Source organism: Myotis yumanensis, unplaced genomic scaffold (assembly GCF_028538775.1).
Source record: "Myotis yumanensis isolate MYYU_CA2020_CCGP unplaced genomic scaffold, mMyoYum1.0.hap1 SCAF_6, whole genome shotgun sequence".
NCBI lineage: Eukaryota > Metazoa > Chordata > Mammalia > Chiroptera > Vespertilionidae > Myotis > Myotis yumanensis.
The window spans coordinates 5,323,298-5,342,426 of record NW_027223757.1 but is presented as its reverse complement, the minus strand read 5'-3'; the positions used below and the strand labels follow the sequence as shown (position 1 = coordinate 5,342,426).

Sequence of the window (19,129 nt, the reverse complement as noted above, 5' to 3'; positions counted from 1 at the left end):
GGCAGTACATTCCCATTATATAATGAAACTTTTCTATTGTCTCCTTTATTCTTTCTAAATAAAATTCACAGATCTTATGGATACAAAATTCATAGATAGTATAGATTACCTACAAAAAATTTCAAACAAGTCAGAAAAATGCATTAACTGTATATGGAAAAGAGAAAGGAAGTAGCAGATGGTAAAATATTGAATATTTAATTAGGTAAATGCTCTCAAATATTAAGAGAGTTGTGGAAAAGGTGCTTGTGTGTATTTGTGGGATCACTGTGAACTTGACCGCTATACAATGTGACCGATCCAGGAGCATTAGCAACTCATGTCATAAGCAGGTTGTTAGTGGCAAGCAACTCTTGGTCAAAACAAAATCTAATCTTCCCTCAATATATGTGATAGTTTATTCCTAGAAAATTCAATGTATAGTAAAATTATTTTAAGAGTCCTTTGGAATTGGGTTCTAGGCTCAGACAAGTAATTAACATTTTGTATTGTTTTGTTTTTAAATCTAAGTGAATGTTGGGATTTTTGAAAGTAGTGTGGGAGACTGTCTGTTGGGTCAGAGCCTCATACATTGTAGGACGATCTGTCATCCCCACGCTACACCCACTGAGTTTCCTCATCCTTGGAACAACCAACTGCCTCCTTGAAACCTACTAACCTATATATTTTATATGCTTCCTAACTTTTTTGAAATAAAATTTATATATAATATGAATGACCTAGATACAAAGTTTTAAACATTATCAGTATAATGCCCTAAATGTAATGGAAAGAATAAAAAGTAGTTTTTCATAAAACGTTGTTTTTCCTAAGTCATGCTCAGACATGTCTACACTTGAAGACGTGTGCAATAGTCAGAGGTGCAATAGCCATCTATGTGGGTGATAACCCGGACCTCTCCACTGATACAAATGAGAGTGATATAGATACGGTATTGCATGAACAGCTCAAAATTATGAGCAGGATTAGAATCTGTGGGATTTATTACCACCCAGCAGTAAGTATAGAAAATGAAAATACACAACTTTTAAAAGAACATGTTTATAGAGTTGTTCCAAGAATCAAGTAACCTGGAGGGAGTTCCCTGGGGTGGGACCCAGACGGATGGTCTGTGTTAATTCCCTTTCCCCTGATTGGTCCTCTGCTGTCCAGCTCACTTCAGGACTGTGAGCTGACAGCCTTGCAGAGCCCTCTCTGTTCTCATGGCTTGAAACTACACTTTTCACAGCCAGAAAAATCTTCTTTTCCTTAGAGAAGATTTGTAGGCGGTAACTTTATTCCAGTGAGTCTCAATTCATCTTAAGAGAAAAGACACGTCAGGATGGATTTTTTTTAAAACCCCTAGTGTAAAGTGGCAAGAGTGTTTTAGGCTTTGGCCTTTTGGGTATAGTTTTTCTTCCAGCTGATAGGATGATCGCAGATTTTGGGAGAAATATTGGGTATTATGAATGCATACTTCTCAAGATTTAACTTTATCTTTTTATTCTTTTAACCTTAGGTTTACTGAAAAAATTGCAGATGATAGAATGGGTAGAAAAGCAAAATGTAAACCATTTATTGAACTTTTTGTGCTTGGGAATGTCCTATATGCTGGGAACCCAGTGTGTCCAACCCAAAGGGGCTCCGGTCCAGTAGGAGGACCGGCATTCACAGTGGGACGGGTATTTCAAGCTATGGCCTGGTGCTGGTAAACGGGCCCTAGAGGAGGGCTTGAGGAATGGGGCAAGTTTGCTGGGTAGAGAAGCAGAAACGATCATGGGGTCGGACCAGTTTCTTGTTCTTGAAAGTAGAGGTAATGCCCAACCTTGAGTGATACTGAACTAGACTCTGAGGTTGGTTAAAGAGTCAGCGTCATTTTGAAGGAACATATTAGTTATGTTTGGAATTGGTGACTTGTATTATTTTTTCTTATTGATTTTTCATAAAAGATTATTGTTTAAAACTTTTTAAAACGGAAAATAGTACTTGCTTGGCAGGCCATGTGGCACAGTGGATCAATCTCTCAATAGTTGAACCAAGTGGAAGTCTGAGTCAACTTACATGTGAGTGTTTAAATATGTTCTAAACTAGAGGCCCGGTGCATGGATTTGTGCACATTGAAAGAAAATTAATTAGAAGGTGGCCTGCGGGGCAGGACTGGGTGAGATGGCCAGACACGCCCTGGAGCCAACTTCCTGCGGTCCCTCCCTGGCAGTGGTCCCTCCCTGGTCAGCTGCACGTAGGGCAATGCCATGGCTCAAAGGGCATCTGAGGAGTGAGCGGGATTCCTCCGGCAGGTGGGTTCCCTCGGTCTGGCCTGTGGGGATCGGGCCGAAACTGGCAGTCCAACATCCCCTGAGGGATCCCGGAGTGCAAGAGGGCACTTTGCAAAGTTAATGTTGCTCGGCAGCTACTGCGTTGAGCGTCTGCCGCCTGGTGGTCAGTGCGCGTCATAGCTGTCGGCTGGTGGGCCAGTCACTTAGCCATTTATATATAAAGGTACTACTTTATTTAGACATCTTTGTGATCTGCTATTTCAAAAGAAGATGCAGTAAATGGAAAGCATTTGGCAAATGGGCATCATTTGAAAAGGAGATAGCTTTGGAGCATGAGGGTAAAATACTTTAAGCTTAATAACCTGTCACTCAAATAGGTCACTAAAGGAGTTCAGAGATTACATTAAGCACATTGGCAGTGACCCATTGTAGTATAAACACTTCTTTATTGCTGTTGTTATTTAATTTCTCTAATCTATATTTCCTATTATTTATATGACAAAATGTTAACTTATAAGCTGCTGCTGCTTCTGTAGCTTTTGTGGAAAATTAACCATAGAAGGCCTGTGTTAAATCATGGAAATGTTTATATCCTTTGCTTTATAAGATTTGTAATGGGAGCAAAGACAGGGGCATTTATTGTTGTCATTAATTGCTTAGCATTTAGTTACTAACTTTGGAGTCTATGAATTAACTTGATAATAAAAGCTTTGGAATTTAGGTTGATAAAAATTGTTCTTGTTTTACAGGTAATTGACTACTGGGGAAGCCTTAGGTCATGTTTGAATGTTGAATCTCCTCCTTTCTTCTTGCTATCTCTATTGCAATGGTCTTAGCTTGGAGCCATTGCAGGGGGCGGGGGGCGAAGTTTGAAGAGTTTGTGAGCAGCTAAGGAGAGAACATTTACTTTCAGGTCTGAGCAAGCCACCCTAGACTGAGGAACCATGTGACTGCTTCTGGGACTTGGTTGGAGCCCTCCTGGCTGCTGGGAGGTGGTGCCAGGGCCTGGCTGCTGCATCAGCAGTGGGATGGCTCCTGGCCAGGCTGGCAGAGGTTAGGAGGGCGAAAGGAGAAAGTGGCGGCTTTCCTCACTCCGCTGTGTTTTTTCTCCCTTGGGAGACAGAGCAGGATAGTAAAAGCTCAGCACTAATTTTGAATATAGAGATAATTTGCTTCCTTAACAATTTCAGTTCATATAGAATGGTCAGTTTTATGCATTTGGGGGGTGTGTGTTTTGTTTTTGTTATTCCTGAAAGCTTCTTAAATAAGTAAATAGAAGAAACTACTGAAGAATGAAGAAAATCATTTTGAGAATGTTAGAGCATCATTTGACACGAATGTTCTGTTGTTTCTAATTGCTGTAGAAGTCAGGGTGATCCTAGTCAGTAGCAGCTATGGCTGCCTGGGCCTTTGCTGTTATTTTATTCAAGTGGAGAAAAGAAAGAGAAATATCCTCAAACTTGATGCAGATCTCTTTCAGTAATAAAGCATTTTTGGCTTTTTGGTGGAAAACTTTCACTAGTTACAGTTTTTCTGTTTTATATTATAATTGGGAATTGAATTATAATTTGATAATGCTACTCATTTCATGTTTAAAATGTTAATTTTTTTCAAGTACCAGAGTAAAGGAAAAGAAAAGAATTATATAGTGCGAACAACACTAATACTTCACTATAGAAAGGTGGTGGGAGGTACCTCCAGGAGCCTGGCCATAGGTAGGCCTGGAGCGCGTGCGCTGCCTGGCCTGGTGTTTAGAAATGTGCAGCCCCTTGATACTTACTCGTTTGTTATTAATGACCCTGAGAGGTCATACAGCAATTTGTGCCTGAATGTGGTGGGGCTTGGGTTTGATCCCAACTCCATTTTATTTTTATTTATTTATTTTTAAAATATATTTTATTGATTTTTTACAGAGAGGAAGGGAGAGGGATAGAGAGTTAGAAACATCGATGAGAGAGAAACATCGATCAGCTGCCTACTGCACATCTCCTACTGGGGATGTGCCCGCAACCAAGGTACATGCCCTTGACCGGAATCGAACCTTGGACCCTTCAGTCTGCAGGCCGATGCTCTATCCACTGAGCCAAACCAGTTAGGGCCCAACTCTATTTTAATGTAAAGGTTGATGGTCTTCTTTGTTAGTGTTTACAATAGGGATGCATTTTGCCCCAGAGATAGGCTGATAGTCAAGCCTTAAGGCCACCGGAATGGGCCTTTCCATTTGTTAACCTAGTGTTTCAAGCTTTGTGTTCATTATAGTCACCTGGAAGGCTTGTTAAATTTGTACAGTTTCTGATTCTGTAGTTGGAGTATGGCCCAATCATTTCATTTCTAACAAGTTCCCAGGTAATGCTGATATTGCCACTGAGGCAGAGAAGGAAGGGGAGGAGTGTCAGAATAGGCAAGGATGGCAGTTGGTCGAGATGAGATTGAGAAAGGATCACTGAGTCAGCAGTGAGGGCAGGCTTTACCTTGGGGGTCTAGGGGGAAATGAAGCTGGCAAGGTTAATTTAGTGAAGATTATGGAGGGATTTTTTTTTAAAGACAGCTAAGTGTTGGGATTAAATAGTACAGCATACATGTTAAAGATAAAATGGGAGGAGGATAAGGAACTGGAAAGGATTAAATGGTCTGTGCTCAGTGGGTTTTCTTGGGAGAGGAGATGGAGGGAACGGGACCCATCTGGAAGTTCTTGTAGTCTCAAGTGAAATCTCGAATCAGCACCACAGCTTCAGCCTGCTTTGGGATTAGCTTCATTTCATTTAAATGAAAATCACTAAACATAAACAGAAGTAGATGGGATCCCCAAGCACCCAGCACTGGGCTTTCAGCAGTTCCATGGCCAGACTTACTGCATCTAAGCTTTGCTTTCTTCCCTCACCCCCAACTTCCACCTTCAGTACTGTATTGAAGTGAATCCCTGACAGTATATCAGTTTATCTGTAAACATTTTAGTATATCTGTAAAAGATAAATGGTTTTATAAAAAAATCATAGTAGAGTTCTCCCATTTGAAATATAATTTTTTTGTAGTTATCTAGTGTTCACATTTCTAGTAGTCTCAAATGGAACAAATGTTTCTGTTTTATTTACATTGTTTGAATCAGGACCCCAAAAAAGTCCAGTCTTGCAGTTGGTTTATACCTTTTCATCGCTAGGATTTTCTTCTGTCTCTGCCTCTCCCTTTCTCCCTCCCTCTCCTTTTCTTTTTTCTGTTGTAACTTATTTGCTGAAGAAGCTGGGTCACTTGTTTAGTAGAGATCCCACAGTTTGGGATTTGCTGATTGATTCTCTGTGGTTTAATGTGTCCCTTTTATTTCCTACTAGAGCCCGGTGCATGAATTTGTAGACGGGGTGGAGGTGGGGTGTGAGGGGACCATGGGAGGTTAGCTGGCCACACGGGGGTGGGGGGGGGGGGGAGGCGGCGCAGGTTGTCCGCTGGCCCTGAGGAGGGAGCTGGCCCTCGACCCCCCCGGGAAAGGGGCCGCGTCCACCACCACCCACCCCCCAGTTTCCCATCCCAGCCCAGGCCCAAAGGCCCCAGCGGGATTGGGAGAGGAGGCGATGGTCACCTGGTTGGGCACGAAAAGTTCCCCGCCTCTCCTCCTTCCCTAGCCACCCTGACGCCACCAGCCTGGGCGGGCAGCCCCCGGGGAAGGGAGAGGATGGGAGCAAGACAAACCCTTGTGTGGAGGGCTGACTTTCAATAGATTGCAGCGAGGGAGCTGCTCTGCTACATAGGAAACCCCAACCCAGAAGCAGGTTGTCTATGAATGGTTTAGCACCAGGGGCCGATGGGGGCTAGCCAGGGGGAGAGACTGCAGGAGGTTGGCTGTGGGAGCACACTGACTCCTGTGTTGCGTGTCTGACCCCTGGTGGTCAGTGCGCATCATAGCGACTGGTTGACCTGTCTTTCTGGTTGTTCAGTCATAACACTCGCTTAGGATTTTATATATATATAGACTAGACGCCTGGTGCACGAAATTCATGCACGGGGGTGGGGTGGGGGGTTCCTCAGCCCAGCCTGGACCCTCTCGCAATCTGGGACCCCTTGGGGGATTTCTGCAGGATCGGGCCTAAACTGGCAGTCGGACATCCCTCTCGCAATCTGGGACCGCTGGCTCCTAACCGCTGGCCTGCCTGATTGCCCCTAACCACTTTGTCTGCCTGCCTCATAGCCCCCAACCACTCGCCTGCTTGCCTCTACCCACTCTGCCTGCTTGCCTGATCACCCCTAACCCCTCTGCCTGCCTGCCTGATTGCCTCTAACTGCTCGCCTGCCTGCCTGATCACCCCTAATTGCTCGCCTGTCTGCCTGATTGCCCTAACCTTAGCCTCTGCCTGCCTGCCTGATCACCCCTAACCATTCGCCTGCCTGCCTGATTGCCCCTAACCACTTACCTGCCTGCCTGATCGCCCCTAACCACCTCTGCCTTGGCCCCGGCCTCTGCGGCTTTGTCCGGAATAATGTCCGAAAGGTCGTTTAGCTGTCCAGTCTAATTAGCATATTATGCTTTTATTATTATAGAAAATCTGGTAGTTAGAAATACAGGCTTTGTCAAACTTATCAATTATTTTGGGCAAGAACATTTCATTGCTGGCTTGTTCATGAGGAGGTATACAATGTCTTGACTTTTCTCTCTTTCATGGCACTACTCATCACTGCTATAGTCTCCTCCCTCTTAATTTTCAGGATGTTTTTTACTGCATTCTTTTGCCATAAGACTGCCAGTAACAAACAACAAAATGTGTTTTGTAGCACATTGCTGCCAGGCAATGTAGCTGTTAACATGATAAATATTCTTGGACGTGAGCCCAAGTTTTGTTCAGTTTTATGTGTTTATCCTCATACATTTACTTTGTATTGCTGTGTCTAATCTAAGTGTGAGCTCTGAGAAGCCACTCAGTCAGTCATTCACCGGGTTCTTATTGAGTGCTCCACACGGAATACACGAGGATGTAAGAATCTCATTCAGGAGACACACAAACAAATAGTTAAAACACAGCATTGGAAGTTCTTTTAGAGGGCTGAGCTGAAGTCGGCATGAGGTGGTTTTGTGTGATGGTGGAGTTCATTTCTACAGGGATCTTGGGGACAGCCAGGTGCTTTGCAGATACAGAGGGAAGGACATCCACTTGGGACCGAGACTGAGACCGAGAGAGCCACACATGCAGACACGTGGCCCTGTGGGAGCCCCTGAGCAGTCAGTGGGTGAAGCCAGGGACATGCAGTGCCCCGGGAGAGGCCCAGGTGAAGCTGGAGTGGCAGCTGGAGGGTATTTGATGAGCTGCTCTGTACCAGACCAAGGACTGGACTTAATTGTGCGGGCACCGAGGAGGAGGCCTCGGCCATGCAGTGCACCATGCCATCCGTGGTTTAGCATGTCTGCTGTGCGAACATGTGGGCCAGCGAGTGTGGCCCAAAGTGGCCAGTGAAGGTGCTGGCAGTTGGAAAGGGGAAGGGGACGGCCTTGGCAGTGATTTGGGGTTTGGTGAAGCATCAGATGGGTGTGGATGGTGCAGGCGATCAGGTGTAAGGACAGTCAGGAGAGTCATTTCTGGACACGATGAGTGCATAGGGCTCTACCTACAGTAGAGATGGTCAAAGTGTGGAGAAAGTGCATGGGACTGGAAGTAGAGATTCGGAAGTCTTGCCCTCCACGTCAGTGTGGAGGCCTGGAGTAAAGTCTGAGGGACCCAGCTTTCGAGGCGCAGACAGACAGAGGAGGCAGCAGCGGAGCCTCGTGTGAACGTAATCTGTGATTATGTTGGGACACTTCTTGCTAACAGTGCACAGAATAAACGAAGATAAAGCGCAGATGCTCATCACTGGCCATGCCCTGGCAGAGGAGGCTGAGCGGCGAAGCTGAGTGTGGCTCCGAAGCTGAGTGTGGCTCTGGAAGGAGCTTGTGGGCCTGTGGCCGCAGGGCTCTTGCCTCTGTGATGGCTCCTGGGAAACAGATGCTGCACGCTATTTTCACTTCTCTCAAAAGGGAAAATTCTCTTCTGAGTCTTTTTTGTTAGAAAAACAGGTACCAATGTAGAGCTTTCCTAAAAGTGAGGTGGCATAAAGCGAACTTGGGAAAAGTGGGCGATACCCGACTTCCCAGTGTGATAGTCTGTGAGAGGCGCGCTTTGCGTGCGTGTGGCAGGGGCTCAGTCATGGTGTGTGCAAACGAGTGCCAGGCTAGTGTGCTCTGTTTAGACTTGTGAGAAGCAAGGCTGGCAGTGACGCTGTGCTTGTAGACTATGATGCTGGCTTCGCTCTCTTATTGTTGTTCAAGTACTTACTCTCTTTACTCTTCCTGAAATGAAAGTGAGGACGTACCAGAACGTGAAAACGCACAGAAGGGGGAAGCTCAGGTTTGTTAGGAGGTATAACTCCTGTCTTTGTTAAAACAGCCAAGCACAGACTTTCTAGTCCCAGTGTAAGTCACATGGTGATGATGATGGCCTTCGTTCAAAACTGGGGACCTTTCTGAATGTTCTCTCAGTGAAATTAATGCTTCTGTTCAAACATAAAATTGAGGCGGAACAAGTCCCATTTCCAGCGATTCTCACTGTCCCCCCCCCCCCCCCCCCCCCCCCCGTATTTAATAATGGAAAGCCTCTTGTGGTTGGGAGACTTCGGTGAAATCTACTTAGTTTGAACTTTCAAAGCCGTAAAATTCCCTGATAGCTCAGTCTGTTAAGTGTTGCTTATTTTACAGCGGACAGCTTCTAAATTGAAATGTGTATTCACTATAGTTGTAATGGTCTTTTTTAACTTTAAAAATAAGCAGTTCATTCAGCTACAAAAGAAAATATAAAGAAATTTCAAAGGCTAATAAAAGCGCAGGGCACATGAGCCTGTTCCTGTTTCTTAATGGAAGATTACTAGCATCCGTGTCTGAAAGCCCATGAATGTGTGTGTGTTTGAGGAGCAAGCCTCTGCTCATTTGTTTGCCTATTGTGAGCTGTCCTGCACCTTTGTGGGGTTTTTGTAACAGGGTGAAGGCCCCTGAATGGAGGCCTTGTGCCCTACTTGATTTGAAATCCTCCCTGTTAATCTAAAGGCCCCCGCAGGGCACCCAGCTGGAAGCCCGTGTGACAAGTGGAAGTCGGGATCTGGAAGAAACTTGGTGTTGGGGGAAAGGGGCCAGGCGAGTGGTGATAATCTTTCAGCCTTGGCTTTTGTCCCCTACAGCCTACTTGTTACACTCTGCTGGCAACCGGATTGCAGAGCTAACCCTTTTGAGTATCCTTGGATTGCATGTGCTCACCTGTCTTTTATAGGTTAAAAACCTGGAAAACTTGGATTTAATTCCCTTACGGAGTGTACTGCTGACAGGGCATTATGCATTACTGTTAGAGGTTAGCTATCTTGATTAATTATGTGTGTGGATTTATTTAAAGGGAAGAAGGGCTGCTTGGGAAATGCTGCTTGGCCTGCCCTTCACAGAGCCTGTTTAAGCAAGTTGCACCAACACTTGGCTGGTTAAATCTAGTTTGTGCAGCTTGTGTACTTTGTAGTATCAGCTATTGGTTCAAAGTTTCTTGGCTTAAGAAGCCGTGTAATTTTAAGTGCATTACTGCATGAGAAAGGGGTGGGGCAGCAAAAGCTTTTTATAGGGTTTCACCTAATAAACCTTAATTTTTAAAATAAAGATTAATTTTTGAAGTATTATTTTGAGGATTTAACAGGAGCATTAGAACGTCATATTTCTTTAATTCTAACACATTTAAACTGACAGGGAAAGGGAGAGAACTTTATTTTTAAGTGATGTTTTTCTTTTTCTCCCTCTTCAATCAGAAACTGGTTCTTCCACTTTGCTTGCCAATTAAGGCCTGCTGTAATAAGTATTTCGCATTCCGTCCTGCTGTTGGGCTTCAGGTGCCAGTGGTGTAGAGTGCTTAGTAGCTGAGCAGGCACAGTTAGGCAGCGAGAGGCCTCGTGCGGAGTAAGTTCCGTGTGGCGTGGCGTTTGGTTTCTATAATGTCACTCCAGCACAGTGCTGAGGCCACGCGGAATACATCCTGGAAAAGTGTTCCACAGGATGCCAGAAAGGCCATGTTAATGATAAGTTTCTGGTACCTCAGCAGGTTTTGGGGGCGTGTTTTGTTCCCCACTGCTATTTGATTCTTTATTGTGGTTCTCTGGAGACTGTGCCACGTGAATGTAGGAATTGTAAGCGCTTTGTTTATTGGTTTTTGTAGAATCCCCAGGATACTGTGAGCTTAATAATTATGTTGTTTTGTGGGTTATTGAGAGGGCATATTAAAAGCCAGTTGATAATAAAGTTTTCATTAATTATTTTAACATTTTCAAGGTAATATTAAAGGCAGTTCAACCAAAATCAGAGTCAAATATTACCACCAAAATCAGAATTACACAGTAAAATAGCTTTTGGTTTGCTTTGGTTTAGAACAGTGGTTCTCAACCTTCTGGCCCTTTAAATACAGTTCCTCATGTTGTGACCCAACCATAAAATTATTTTCGTTGCTACTTCATAACTGTAATGTTGCTACTGTTATGAATCGTCATGTAAATATCTGATATGCAGGATGGTCTTAGGCGACCCCTATGAAAGGGTCATTTGACCGCCAAAGGGGTCGCGACCCACAGGTTGAGAACTGCTGATTTAGAAGGAAGTTGGTTATAGCTGCCCTCCTCCAACTTTTACTGACTAGTCATCTTCCTGCAAAGTTCAAATACGGCCTTTGGTTCATACGGTCTTGTAATAAGTTTAGCTCTTAATGACATGTGTATGTTTGTGCTCTTGACAGTTCACTGCCTTTTTGTTTTTACTTTTGATAAAGTATTAAGAAATGATAGCTGTGACATTTTATGCCTGCTTAAAGGTAACATGAGTTGATAGTCTGTGATAAACCTTTGCTTCATTTTGGTTACGGAAGAAGCTTATAACGCATTGCAATATTTATGAAGTGCTTTCTGTTTGTGTTTGCTTAGGACATGTCTCAGGAAGGCTATGGAACTAGGTCTCAACCTCCTCTGGCTCCTGGGAAACCTAACCATGAAGACTTGAACCTGATTCAACAAGAAAGACCATCAAGTTTACCAGTAAGACATTAATGTGCTGATTTGGAAATGTCAGGGGTTAAAGATTTTTTAAGAAGCTGTTGTTTTTGTTTGTTCTACTTTATATTAAGGCTTAGACATTTCTAGATTTCAGATATATTTGCGATTTTTTAAAGGGCTTTATTCTTAGGAGCTATGTAGGCCTACGAATAAATCTGGATAAGTCTATTTCATTGTACGCGTCTCTGAGTCCAGTTGGAAGGTTTTATTGGCTGCTGGGTTTTGTGGCAGAAAAGTGTTTGTGTGGTACGGCTGCACTTGGTACAGCCTATTGCTCTCTGGTCATGGTACAGACCTGAGGAGGTTTTCTAAGAGCTCAATATTAAGGGGTTCCCACTAGGCAAAGCGTATAAATGATGAGATAAAGCATCCGGTGGTGGTTTGAATTTCTTCAGGGACTTTATATAATGAGAAATCACCCAATCTTTTTCACCCAAAAGAAAGTATTTTAGTTTAAAATTGGAAAAAGCAGCATATAAGTATTTCCACCAGCAAATACTGTATGGTGGCTGATGTACATATCGACTAGAGTAGAGGCTGTATTACAGGGTATAATGCTGATGCTCATAAATAGTTCATCTGTGCTTAATTTGCTTTTTTAATAAACAGCCTAATTTAAATGAGGTTTTCCTTATAAACTAAAATAATACATCTGTGCAAAATTTTATATTTTCTTTTTAAAATGTTTTGGTTTGAAGAATTATTGTTATTGCTTAATCTCTATTAAGAAATTTTATTTCAGGTGGGAGTTCAGGCTAACCACAATATTAAATATGTTTACATTAAGCACGATTTATTATATTGCTTCTGAACATTGAGAACAGCATTGGTAATGAATGTCATGCATGGCATTTGGCAGGCATACCACCCCCATTTTCCATGTACACGTAGCCCTAGGGAAGAAGGTAAGTGATGGCGATAGCGTGTCCGGGATCTGTAAATCTGATGCACACGTTTTTGAAACTCTAATTTTACAGCTTTTATTTCTCTGGTGGGTGGCACTTATTGTGGCGTGTTTTTAGTCACCGTGGAGTACTGATTGTATAGTTACTTGGTTTTTGAAGGAATGAAGAACGTGATGGATTCTGTGTTTTATCCTATAAGCTTTTTTCTTTAGATAAATCACAGAGAGCATGTAGTATGTGGGTGTGCGTGTGTGCTCATGTGTGCGTGCGCACACACTGTTGATAAATGGAGCGTTTGCTGAGTATTTGGAAATTGGCCTGGTTTTAGGAATTTGACTCCTGGGAAGCAGATAGACAATGAATTCCACTTTTCTTCCTCCCACCAGTTTTTAAGTCTTCTCAGAGAAGCTAACTTTGTAGGTTTGTGGTTGGTTGGTGCTATACACTGATACGCAGATTGGAGACTTTGTTCTGTATTGATCCGGGTGTACTGTTAGCTATAAGAATAGTTTCAGTGTTCTGCTTTCTTCAGATCCGCTGGAACTGTGGCATCACCCACGGGCTGTGCATCTCCTCTGGCCCTGATGGGAATGGGGAGTTGACATTCAGCTAACTCACTGCAGACTTAGGGAGGGAGGAAGTGTGGGAGTCCCAGAACACTGCTGCAGAAGCCTGCTTTGGGATGGTGCTTTTTGAGTTGATTACTATTGGTAAAGCAGCTAAAAGTATTTTAGGAAGTAAGGCAATGTGTTCATCAATCGTTTAAATTTTTCTGAATTACTCTATTTGTATACATATCATATAATGGCTTATTTTCTTTCTAAGTGTTTGCCCTAGTTGGTATTTCCTTTCTTTTTTTGGTAACTCAAAGATAAGTAAGATGCTGCCTGACTCAATAACATTTCAATGATCTTTTTTAGAGAGCAAAGTTTTCAAGTTTTATGGTGAGTTTATGGAAGTACCATACCGGTCACTGAATGAAGGACAAACTATATAGATCAGTCGGTGTACCTAACCCCTTGCCCCCATCTGTGAAGATGAAAACTGGCTTTATTTAAATGAATTTTAGCACACCACATATTTTTCCAACAGACTCTGTTTATGTAGAAAGTTTCTAAATGAAGTTTACAAATATGTTTTTATTTAGGTGGATACATTGATATACACAATTAAGGTAATTATAGTTTGGGGAAAAGATTTGTTGGTGTTCAGTACGGATCTAATATCACATATTTTTAGTGTTACATTTATTATTAAGTATTTTAATTCTCCAACTTGGCTAAGTAGATACTATCGGTACTGTGAAACTATACTTGTTATTTATCTGAATTTCCTATGGAGTCTTTTGTAGATTTATGCTGTGTTTTTTCTTAACAAATGTCAGTGATATATATTTTGTCTTTTTACTTAAGGTAAAAGGTAATCCATCATATTTGTAATCTCTAGCTTTGTAATTTGGAACTAAGGAAATTGTGGTCTTATCTGTACATTTTTAAAATGTGGCACAGTGATTCTAATGTATAGTTAGTAAGTCTTATCATTACAAATGTAACTACAAGGAACCTTTTTGCTTATATTGAGGTGGATTTTGTAATATTTTTCTGCATTGTGATGTTTTCTTCAGCATGTGTTTGTTCCACAGTTAACTTTCCATTACAAAAAGTCAGGACCTTTCCAGCATCCTTTTGCCAGATCTATAATTTGATGCCTTAGTGAGCTGTCCTCTCACCATTGTTTGAACTGGTATTTGTCTATATTTGCACATCGTTAAATTCTTGGTGATCTTCAGTAGCTAATGTAGTTGTTTCCCAGCTGATTTAGGTCTTCAGATCATCCACATAAAGCAAATGACTGATAAATTAATACTTGTCCTCTTGTTGCCCTGGGGCCATGACCAGTAATATTTGCTTTTCACTTAATGCACTCAGACCTAATCTCAGAACAAATCTTCCTTAACAATGTCCACTTATTTCCATACCTCTTAACCATACAGCTTTTTCCCTGTTGAGATACATTAACTTACATACCTTTTGTATTACCATTATTGACAAATCTTAGCATATAACATGTAATGTTGAATTAGTTTGAGCCTGGCCCGAGTGGCTCAGTTGGTTGGGCATCGTCCTGTGCACCAAAAGATTGCCTATTAGATTCCTAGGCACATAGGCCCAGGTTGGGCACATATACCCACGTCAGGGCACATATACCCAGGTTGCAGGTTCTACCCCCGGTCAGGGCAGGTATGGAGATCAACTGATCAATGTCTCTTGCTCTCGCTCTCTCCTCCCTCCCCCTCCCTCTCTGTCTTCCTTCCTCTCTCTAAGCATGTCCTTGATTAAGTATGAAAAACATTAGTTTGAAGAACTCTGTCTCCTTGTAATATCATCACTTAGAAAATTAGAGCATATTCTATAGTTTTTTCCTACCTCTAATATTGATATGAAGTGAAGCCAGAATTTTTAAACGAAATAAACAGTGGAAAGTCTAAAAAATGCTATAAATTTAACTCTTATTTTATAAACATTGAGTATATCTCAATTTACATTCTAAGATAACCCCCAAAATGTGATGCAGCACTTTTTGTTGAGTCTTTTTTTATATTTTCATCTTTTGTGGCATTCACTGTTTATCTTTTTATTTTAGTTATTTTTTATAGCTGTCTTGGTTCCCATTAGAGTAGGATCTTTTTTGAATATTTATGTTTTATGCAGTAGGTATTTTCATGATAGTTGATGTGAAAACTTGTAAGTACACTAGAGGCCCAGTGCACGAATTCGTGCAGTGGTGGGGTCCCTTGGGGTGGCCTGGGGAGATCGGGCTGAAACCTGCAGCCCAATGCCGCCTGCAGCTCCTACCTGCCGCTCCTGTTCATCTCGGGCCCCACTGTGCCTGTCACGGGCTTGCGCCCAATTAGTCCCAGTTGGGAGAGGCTCGCACCACAGCAGCGCTCACCAGCCATGAGCCCTGCATCTGGCGTGCTCCCAAGCGGAGTGGCCTGCGGGATTGAGCCGAAATCTGCTCTCTGACATCCCTTGAGGGGTCCCGGATTGTGAGAGGGCACAGGCTAGGCTGAGGGATCCCACCAGTACACAATTGGGGCTGGGGAGGGACCACAGGAGGGCTCCAGGGCGTTTCCAGCCCCATCTCACCTAGTCCCGATCAGCCGGACCCCAGCAGCAAGCTAACCTACCAGTCAGAGCATTTGCTCCCTGCTGGTCAGTGCACATCATAGCAGCTGGTCAATCAGTCAACTGTCTGCCCCCTGGTGGTCAGTGCACGTCATAGCGACCGGTTGAGCGGCCTTAGCATATCATTAGCATATTACACTTTGATTGGTTGAATAGTTGATTAGTCACCGGACTACTGGACACATAGAATATTAGGCTTTTATTATATAGTATTCTTAAACAGTTTCAGCATTTTCTTTTAATTGCTTACGGGATCTTTTCCCAGGTGCTGAACTGACAGCAGGCAAGCCTGTGTGTCTCTGTGTCACAGGCACACAGTGGTCGTCAGAGTGTGTGACGCTGTGTTGCAGGTGGTCTTATTCTTACAGACATTTTCTTTCATCATAAAATTGCAGCTGAGTTTTACCTTGAACTTTAAGCTTTAAGAGAAGTGGGCACTTCTGGATAATGACGCTAAAAGGAAGTGAAAACATCTTCCTTAGTAATATATATATTTTTAATTAAAAAAGAAATGGACAGAAGCAGTAATGATAATTTCAGTAAATATGGTACAGAAAGATATCTTGTTAATAAAATATTTATAAATGTGCACAAAGAAGTAAACAAACCAAAAAGCTCTGATTTTTCTTCCTTGTCTAAGCAAATAGGCTTTCTCCTCCAGGGACCTGAGTTGTTAAATATTCCTTAGTTGAGAAATAACTACTTGTTTTATTCTTCAGAAGAGGCCTGCACCATTGCATTTCAGATGGGCCCATTATTCTGTTTACCGAAGACACCGATATGATCAGTCATGTCCTCATAGCCTTTGAAAGGTCCACCAGGTCATTAAAAAGATCTTTGTGACCCTTTCTTCCCTAAATAAGAAATAGTTACAGAGGTTGGCATGAAAAGGATTTGATCTTTTTCAGTTTAGTTAAAAAACCCTAATTGTCCTGTGGAATTGTGCTTATGGCAATTTTGTTGAGTTTGCAATTAGAAGGGAATATTGAGGTGTAGATAAAACGTATGTTTTTTGTCCCTCTGTGAAAGGAAGGAGGTAGTAAATGCTGGTTGTTCTTTGAAACAGAGGGTGTTAAACAGGATATTGGAAGCCTGAAAGAGAATTATTGGAAAATGTTATTATAATGTTATTTGGGGGTTAGGTATTAGCAACAGAGCATCAAGGATCTGCCTTAACAGAAAAAGAACACTCTATGTATGTTTTGTTTTTTTTAAGTCTTTGATGTCATTTATGTTGGGTAGGGGTGAAAGGTCATGTACCATGTAGAATATCGATGATATGTTAATAGGGACATTTTAAGTGTATAGATTTGATAATACAGTTCCTGTGAAAAGTTGAAAATTACTGGAAAAAGCTAGGTGAAATGTTTTTTTTAATTGGTTTTGCTTTTCCTGTGTTATCAATTCAACTAGAAATACAAATTGTGAAGATGATTTTAATCTGTTAGTTGGTAGAGTCTTTCAAAGTTAAAATCTACCAGGTAAGAATTAGATATATGGCTGCTGAATGAACTCTTTACAAACTTTTAAAATTTGTACATTTAACTTGATTTAAATGTTGTCACTCAGAGGTTAAGAATGTACTCACCTTTGTTGATTAGTCCTTCTCATATCAGTCTGAACATTTAAAAAATTATAAGTGAATAAAAGAGAAATCTAATCTGTTGTCACCTTATCTCAGTGTTCAAACATTGATAATGTCTGTGTGCAACTGAGACGGGAGCTATTGTTATCCGTGTTCTCTGATGCTGTTAGAATATGTTGAGGTTAGTTATGGAACCGCGAGCCCCCCTGTAGGGAGCAGGGGTTGTCTGAAGGGTGGTGCCTGGTCAGGAGAGTGTTTGCAGCTGCAGCATCCCTGGCATAGGCTTAAAATGGAAGGTACGGACACATTTTGATATCTTGGAGGAGTTTTCAACAGAACACACACTACTTCTGTTTTTTACCTAGGGTTTACTCTGTCCTTCAATGTAATATTAGTCACTGGCCTACTCAATATGGAGACATCAGGTTTTTTGGGGCTTAAGATAGAAACAAACACATAATTAGGAAAAGGGATAGTGACTCTGATAAATGTTTCGTTTCCAACATGAATTGTTTCTTTAAGAGGTGATGTTTTATAATTTTATCCCCCAGAATATTGTTGTGATATTCGTAGTCATTTTGAAAATAGAGGATAATACTTGAACAAGATAAGAAATAGTAGGAAGTGGGAAGGTATGTTTCTCCCTCTTTCAAAAAAATCCTCCACTTAGATATTTGTTCTGTAAATGAATATTCAGTAACACCTCACCAGTTTGGATTTTTTCCAGGTAAAAGCAGGCCAAATACATGGAAGTTTGAATAAATTAATATTTTAAAAGAATTATAGTTTGCTTTTAAATAACTCAAATGTTTGTGTACAAAGTGTTTATAAATTGAGATCTTCAGTCCTGTTGAAATAAATGGGTAATTATAAATTCATTATAGCTGAGATATTTGCTTAGTGGCAATGTGTTATTTTTAAAAATTCATTAAGTTTTAAAAAAACACACCTGTAACTAAGCATATACCCTGCAAACTTTTTCACATAAATTCTGAAGATTTGCATTTAAATATGGCGGAAATGAATTTCAACCCATTTTATGGGACTGTCAATTCAAAAAAAAATTAATGAAGGAGTACTATAAAAAATAGGCAATAGACAGAAGTGAAAATAAGAGAGGCTGAAACCTAACTGTCTTGCAGGATATTGGTTTTGATATAGAAGGATAACTGTGATCTGTAGGTTGATAAATGAGGCTCCTTAAGTAGGGGATGATGGTGCACAGACTCCTGGCTAATGGAAAAGTAGGCGTACAGATTTTCCCATAACAAGTGAGTACAGAAAGTTTTGAGCCAGCTTGCTGCTCTGACCTACCTGGAGCCCTGGGGCCTTCTCAGTGGCCCCATAGGCCAGGCTGCACGCAACCTCCAGGTCTGCTGGCGCAGAATCGCTGCAGACATAAGCCTCTCTGACCAAAGGGGCTCTCTCTGCTTACAATTCGGGGAGAGCAGTAGTGTTGGCTTTCAAAATATAAACCACAAATAACAGTGTGTGTGATGAATTCACACGTCTGGGTGTGGGGGCTTGGCTAGGAGAATTTGTCAGTAGCCTAGCTCCTTTATGTTTTAACTTTAGTACTTTTATGCAAGAATGAAAAACAACTGATGTTCAGGGATAGCTTTTCTCATTCTAACCCGCTGTTTCTGTTTCTACAAACAGCAGTTCTTGGCATGTTGAGCCAGGCAGCCTCCTTCGTGTCCCTCCTCTGCACTGGTACCTGCGGGGGCAGAGGGCGTCCTCCAGTTGCGCAGGCATGGCGGGTAAAAGGCCTTGAGTGCACTTACCTTATATTACCACGCTAGGTGGGAAATAGATCTTAATTTACGGTGGCCACTTCGTAGGTAACTGAAGGCACACATCTGTTTGATATAATGAAAGATATATAACCAGCGGGAGCTCATAGGAGCATCTGTGGACTGGTTAATTGCATTTATTTTTCTTTGGACTGGAAGTAACTATTTTTAATATTAACTGCCAGTTTAGAAGCTCAGAGGCCATTGAAAGCAAACTGGTAGGCTAAAAATGTCAAGATCTGTGGAATAGTCAGTGCTTCAGAACATGCAGTCTGCCTCGTGGAGAGCCTGGGGATTCTGGGTGTCTCCCCAAGTAGGGGCCGTT

The 19,129-nt window shown here is 42.0% G+C and overlaps 1 protein-coding gene across 3 annotated transcripts in view; it reads left to right on the top strand.

The window, feature by feature from the left end:
• The window catches only part of ARID1B (AT-rich interaction domain 1B), a 401,326-nt gene that overhangs the window by 166,507 nt on the left and 215,690 nt on the right, over window positions 1-19,129 (top strand). For all 3 annotated transcript variants that reach the window (XM_070417417.1, XM_070417415.1, XM_070417416.1), the window contains one exon: window positions 11,205-11,315. In XM_070417417.1, the coding sequence (XP_070273518.1) occupies window positions 11,205-11,315 (111 nt within the window). The remainder of the gene's footprint in view (window positions 1-11,204; window positions 11,316-19,129) is intronic.